We start from the raw sequence: 7119 nt of genomic DNA, 5'->3' as shown, positions 1-7119 counted from the left end.
ATTCTCTTACTGATAGGAAATATTTAAAGAAAATAAATAAAAACTATTTCTACCCATCAGGACGTTTGTTTGAGCTGAGTAGGTGAACTGTGCACTTACTTTAATAAACTGGTATCCATTTGACGTGAAATACCTGCAGAATCTCGACATGTCAGATTTATTTAGCCACATTCCGTGTCTTATTTACTGGAGTGGTGGCTTACGATTATCACCCTCGTCTTCATTCTCATATTGAGGAAACGGGGGAAGTGTGATTTATTTATTTTTAGGTGAGATGGTAAAACGGGCCAGAGGTATCACAAGGTGTTGCTGTTCTGCTGTATGTGAATTCTGGGAGGTGAGAGGGGGTTAGTGTGAAGAGGTGCCGTTTGCGTCTCCGCACCTGATTTCTGCTTCCCCAAAACTAAAAGTAAAGTTAATCAAAAAATATTTTTTTTAAACTCAACTTCTTTATCCTCCCTCTTCTGTCTCTCCTTCTTCTTGTACTTTATTCCCCCCCAAACCCAAGAGCACTTTTCTGTTGCCGTAAAGGTGATCCATGCGCACTGCAGTTTCTGGCGCAGGTACTCGGATCAAATCTCTTGCAGTCTTGAGTCGAGACTCTTAACTTTTGTGACCAAAAAAAAAGATCACTTCACATGCAATTTTGGCGAGCATTGTGCCGGTAGTATTCAGGAGATGGATAATGCTTGTAAACTCTGACAAGACGGCGTTTGTTTTGCCTCCACGCTCGTCTGAGAAATTATCGTTCAACCCCCTTTTAAAGGGGCGCGATTGAGAAGCAGCGGCGCTCTCACTGCGACTTCTTGCTTTGTCCTCTCCCAAGTGGCGTCTGCATGTCTGACTCTGCCGGTTACTGATTTGCAGGCAGTATGTTAAGGTGGCCCATGTAAGTGATTTCCACGGACATCCCTCTTAAGGAGAACAAATCGTTGACAAAGGAGTGCCTTTCCAATTCAACAGCGTCGTTAGGACAACCAAAAAAGTATTTCTCAGATAATAAGTTCTACTTCAAAGCGTTTCTCACTGAAGGGTGACCGCTTCACTCCTTTTTTAAATGAACTCTCCCTCCTTTTAATGTCTCTGGTTATTTTTCATCGTGTTTATTTTGTAACATTCATTGAGCATTTGTTTCCAAACAGGACATACAAGAGCACGCTACTCTCTTGGCCCCTACCCCTTCTATATATATAAAAAAGAAAAAAGTCGAGGCACAAAACAAGAAGAGGCCCACAAGTGCGTATAGTTTGAATGAAGCGGCAGATAAAGTGTTCTCTTTTCTCCCCCCATTTTTCTTTTTTTTTTCTCTTGAGAAGGCAGCTGTAAAATTGATCAAGCTTGTGTAATACAAACTTACCCTTGTATTAAAGCTTTGTGGTGCTGCTGTGATTATTATTATTATTATTATTTCCTCTTTGGCTGTAAAATTAGGTTCATTTAATGTTGTTTTACGCGCCGGTGACGATTCCCTTGTGCGCCTTTTATTGCCTCAGTCCCCAAATCCTCCCAGGCTGATCCAAGTCAGGTGTATTATCAGTTAAATCTCATAATCATTTCTCATTGTTCTTTTTTTATATGCGAGTGTTAGTTGATAACATTTTTTCTTGTTGTGATCACAGGAATCTAGTTGCACACATACGCTCACAGACTGGTTGGAATTTAGGTGCCAACCTGCCAAAGGTATATTTGTGACAGCACACACATTTCTGGAGAGGGTACATCCTATGCTTTGATTATAATTCATTTAGTGGCAGTTAGCATTTTTTTTCTCCCCTTTTAACCGGACATATTCAAATGCGAGCGTTTCACTACCCAATTGCCATAGAAATCCTAACGCACCATGAAGACTGTCAAAGCAGCCAGCCTTCCTCTCAGAGGCTGCAGCCTTTGAAGTGGTGCAGAACTGGCGTTGGTCAATTTTAATTCTATAGACTGGACAGGCAACTCTTTGAAAGTGAGATTTCGCGTTTTAATGGAGGAAATAAGAGGGGGAGCTTGTTTTATACACTCTATACAAGGCTCTGCTTATTGTCGGATATCTTTTTATCTTTTATTTTTCCCATGAATGATTCATGCCTCGGCTGCTTTGTGCCGTCGCGCCTTTCAGAGGTAGCGCCATCAGGGGGCTATAAGTTTTCCCATTAGCTCAGTGATTAGTTTGTACCAGCCTCCTTGGCCCGTTAGGCCTGTTTCTGAGAAGAGCTGGATATTTTATAGAAACGTCAGTAAGGCAGGTGAAGAGAGCTGCTTCAGCTTTTTCACTCGAGGTGAGACTGATGTTGATGTTTTGCAGTCACTGTGTGTAGTCCACGTTAGAAAGACGTCTGCTAAATCACATAGCGTAAAATAATAATAATAACAAGAAGAAGTACAGGCACAGTCCTCCTATAAAAACTTCTAAGGCCAAAACAAATGACCCCTTATAATCAAACTCACCCTTAAATCATGTTAATGATATAATGTGACACTTATTTACTGTATATGTCCTGTTTTTATTATTAAATTTTAGCATGATTTTTTTTTAATATTGTAAATTAATTCTTGAACATCAAAGGTCTGCACAATCATAGCTGATTCATCTCTCTCTCTTTTTCTCCATCCATTATTATCCAATGGCACCATGCACCTCAATATGAAAGACAGATCACTACAAAAGGCATGCGGGGGGAGAGGGACTTTTCACATTACACAGCCTATTCAAGTAAATGTTTCTTCTTTTACAGAGCACAAATAAAAAATATAAACTCAAAAAGTTAAAAGGTGAATCTGAAAAAAACAAACAAACAACAAAAACAAAAAAACAAAAACCATCAGCAGGGTACTATGCATCACCAAAACTGATATTATTATTCTTTGGTGTTTCTGTAATTCCAGTACAACATTGAAACCAGCAAATAAATTACAATGTACAAAACAACATTTTTTTCCTTGTAATTAAAAACTACACAACATTCACAAGCATCAGCACAATTACATATGTACAAATCCTACAGGATCAAAGCCTGTCAGTGTAGACATTTAGGGTCTCAAGGGACTTACTGGACTCTTTAACAAGTGTTAAACTTGTGTATTTTGCATAAAATATAGTCTTAAATAGTTCTTAAATATTACAAAATTCAATCCAAACACATGTATAAATCTGATAAGGTAAATGCGAACCCTTAAGACACTCAGATGTTTGCCTCCTCTCCTGTTTTTTTTTTCTTATTAGTTTTTTCAAAGTTTGTACCACATTTTAAAGAGATTAGCTGAAATAGAAAAAAGGCCTCCTCTCTAGCCTCTAGATTTTTTAAAAATTCATTATTTCTACTTGTGGAGCTACAAGCAGTACCTTCTCTTTAATGTGACACTGATTGATTGCAGTGAAGTTATTAACTGCAAGAGGATGTGAAAGATGTCATTTCAGCACACCAGTGGAGTCTTGAGTTATGCAGTTAATTAAATCCTGCATTCATCTCGTGGAAAAAAAATACACACACATTAATCTAGTTCTAGTCCGACCTGATTCAAAGAAAAAAAAATATTTTTTTTGGTTCTTTCAAATTGGAAGCAAATTTTGTTCTTTCTTTCAACGTCAAATCTCCGTTTTAAACTGATTGTTGGACAGTTGTGATTTACATGTTAGGTTAAGGTCAGGGGTCATCTGGGTTAAAGGGGACAAAAAAAAAATCCTTGTTTGATGAAGCTACATTGCATCCACACTGAATGTAATTTTGCTGTTTTTTTAGGACAGTCAGTATCACTACTGATCAATATCTCAAGTGAACCGGGTGGGGGAACAACACAGATGCACACTTTAACGGGTCAACTAGATGACAAGTTTGAAAGTCCCCATGGATGTATACCAGGTATCAGAGCATTGTCCTCGGGTCTGAATTTCTGAAAGAGTCCTCGTCGTCTGAATCTGTAGTTGGCACGTCGCTGGAGGGGGTGTGAAGGTGGTTGGGCCCTCCGCTCCCCTGGCACACGTACCACTCGTTGAGGTTGGTGACCTGAGGGGAGAGGTTCGAGGAGCGGTTCCTGTGCGGTTCAGAAGTGGGCGAAAGAGGGTCTCCGAGAGGGTTTGTGGAGGAAATATAGGTGACATTGGTGGCAGGGGGCGGAGGGGACTTGCAGTGCACTTTCATGTGTTTCCGCAACGAGCTCGGGTGTGTGTAGGATTTGTCACAGCCGCGCACTTTGCAGTAGTAAGGCTTGTCGCTGGTGTGGACGTGAGAGTGCTTCTTCCGGTCGCTGCTGTTGGCGAATTTTCGGTCACAGCCGTCAAACTCGCACTTGAAAGGTTTCTCTCCTTGAAGAAATGAAACACACAGATACTGTTACGAGTGATAACATCACGAAGTTAAAGCTTTATGGCTTTTGTTTTTGTTGTAGTTTTTTTAATAAGTCAGAATAACAACTGGAATTGAATGCTCTGTACCTATTATACCACAACTTGTCAGCATTCCACCTTAAATAAATACAAGTGTTCAGTGTAGAAGCCTGTATGCCTCCGCAGACTAAACGTCCATTACACCCACTGCTCCACACCCACTTTATATTCCCGCGTGAACACGTGTAACATGCCTTTAGGCCCCTCTAGTTTACAGGGGATGTGTGTATGTAGTTGAAAAGGGGGCAGTTCGGAAAACACCAGGAGACCTATATGTGCCGTACTGGTCTCTTTCTCCCACACACGCACACACAAAGATACATACAACCCTGTCACGCACAACAAACAAACAACAACAAAAACCCGGAATGGAATGTGAAGTCTAATGCATCCTGTATATTCATAGCAATAATTGGTTAGAGTATTTCCAAAGGGTTTTCCACGTTTTTTCTTCAGTGAATTATTTATTTCCCCTGTGGATTTTACATAATTCAGTTAGGCGAAGAGGCCTATTTATACTGGTGGCAAAAAGCCAAAACTGGGCTATTTACTGGTCAAAATTTGACTTTCAGTCTATTTAAAAAACATAAACAGCTCTCATAAAGAGCACACATTACAATTTAAGGAAGTTGTTCGGCTAAAATTGACTTTCTTTATCTCTCAGCAGCTCTGCCAGACTTTAGTAGACAGAATATGAGAGCAAACTGTCTTTCTCTAAAGGCACTCTCAGAGAGGTAGTTGTAAATATTTTGCACCCCCGATAGGTTACCAATAAATCTGTCGAAGCCTAAAGCATGTGTTTTTTGTTTAAATGCCATCTGCCATGTGCATACACTCATCATCAATATATTAACCGTGCTTTTGCGTAAGGATCCTACGCCCAAAGACAATTACATTTACGCGTGTTCTGTCGCTGTGCTGTAGGTACGTAAGCACGTTTTACAAATCATATGCTCTAATCCTTTCACGCCTACTGCGAGTGTCTTGGTGAGTAAGGGAAAAAAAGTTTATATTTAAGAAAGAAAATGGAACACGGTAACTCACCACGCGAATTCTTTAATCAATAAAAGTCTTTTTTCTCGCTTCTGCGCGCAATTACGCACGATCGTTTCACACGTCCGTTTCGAGTGTGAACAGTAAAACAAGATCGCCTCAGACATAGTCTCATTCTCTGCAACCAAGCCATGTTTTTTTCAGACTGTGGTGCGTATTCTTTATTCAATTTGAAGTACTGACCTGTGTGAGTTCTCTTGTGAATTTTTAGATTCTCCGATCGCGCGAACACTTTCCCACATCCCGGGAAAGGACACGGGAAAGGCTTTTCTCCCGTGTGAACTCGGATGTGGTTTATCAGTTTGTACTTCGCTTTGAAAGCTTTTCCTTCTCGTGGACATTCCTCCCAGAAACAGACGTGGGTGCTCTGCTCCGGTCCCCCGACATGCTCCACCGTGACGTGGTTAACCAGTTCGTGCATGGTGCTGTAAGTTTTAGAGCAGGGCTTTTTTTGACTTTGCTCCTGGTCGATCCATTTGCAGATTAGCTCTTGCTTTATGGGCTGCCGCATGTATCTTAAAAACGCCCCCGCGGCTCCGTGAGGAGCAGAAGCGATGTTCACACTGAGGTTCATGGAGTTGTAGCTGTGGAGAGAAGACGGTCCATAGTGCTCTGGCCTGTGCCCGAAGTGCTCTGGCCTGCCATAGATGTCCCCCGGTATACCCAGGCGCATCTGCCCGTTGAGGGCATGGTGGTGGGCACCTGGGGACGCCTGGTCGTGAAGTCCAGTGAAAAGTGAATGGGCCCCACTTTCCGTGTGCCCATAAGCACCTGTTGGGGAGATGAACATGCCATGGTGATGAGGGGAGGAGGCGGAACTATGCTGGTCGCCAAGTGCATGCATAGCAGAGGCTGAGAGTTCTCTCCTGAGGATGAAGTCCCTGCTGCTTGAGTAGCCTGAGTGGGGGTGAGCCACGGGGAAACCAACTGTGGTCTGAGCAGAAGTGAAAGATGCCGCGGTCTGGGCTTCGGGATGGCTCTGAATGTGCTGAGATGGGCTAAGTTTGAGAGCATTTGTCTGTGCCATGTGCTCTGGTCCAAATGGAGTGAGTGCCACTCCGGGGTCGTTGCCCAGCTCCCCAGGGTGGAGGTGGGCATGGTGGGAGAGAGGGTGATGCCCCCCTAGCCCCGGGAAGCCTGTCATATTCTGATGAGGAAGGGGTTGAGTCGCTGCCAAATCCGCTAATCTTATCGCCGGATTCCTCTTGCTTAAAGGGGGTTCCATAACTACACTGACAAGTCCATCCGCACTCACCGCAACTGTTTTTTTCCCCACCACACTACGCTCTCTAAAACATTAGGAAAATATGTATATAAGGGGTCTATAAGTTCTTTTGTCCGGCTTCTAACTCTGCTTGCTCCTTTTCCCACTCTGTCCTCAAGCGATTGGCAGAACATACAACAGTTGGAGGACACAGTGGGGAATACAGTTTAGAAATGGCACTGCGGGTATTGGACGGATTTCGGTGACTGGCAGTTAGGAGAACGAAGCGATTGGCTGTCGTTCAGCGCAGGGGCTCAGCAGGGTTCCGCCCCCTCACTCTCTTTATTGCTGTTGACTCCAAAAAGTTGTACTCAAAGTTACCAGCAGATCCGTTTGGGCGGCTTTGTGTTTACTGCTGCTGGTGCATGTGGATGACCAAAATAACAGTTTGTGTGACATGTCAAACCTTAGTCTACTCCGGCTTTGGTTT

General features: G+C 42.7%; 1 protein-coding gene across 1 annotated transcript; it reads right to left on the bottom strand.

The window, feature by feature from the left end:
• Nucleotides 1–3257: 3257 nt before the first annotated feature.
• On the bottom strand, nt 3258–6835 carry zic5 (zic family member 5 (odd-paired homolog, Drosophila)). The gene is made up of 2 exons (XM_005733793.2): nt 5609–6835; nt 3258–4291 (listed from the first exon to the last, which is right to left on the bottom strand). The coding sequence occupies exons 1-2, from the start codon at nt 6648–6650 to the stop codon at nt 3852–3854; spliced, it is 1482 nt and encodes a 493-aa protein (XP_005733850.1). The 5' UTR covers nt 6651–6835; the 3' UTR covers nt 3258–3851.
• Nucleotides 6836–7119: the final 284 nt, after the last annotated feature.

The sequence above is a fragment of the Pundamilia nyererei genome, unplaced genomic scaffold (assembly GCF_000239375.1).
Source record: "Pundamilia nyererei isolate P.nyererei 1_Seehausen unplaced genomic scaffold, PunNye1.0 scaffold00055, whole genome shotgun sequence".
NCBI lineage: Eukaryota > Metazoa > Chordata > Actinopteri > Cichliformes > Cichlidae > Pundamilia > Pundamilia nyererei.
Note: the sequence above shows the minus strand (reverse complement) of the source record. Positions and strands in the feature narration are given on the sequence as shown.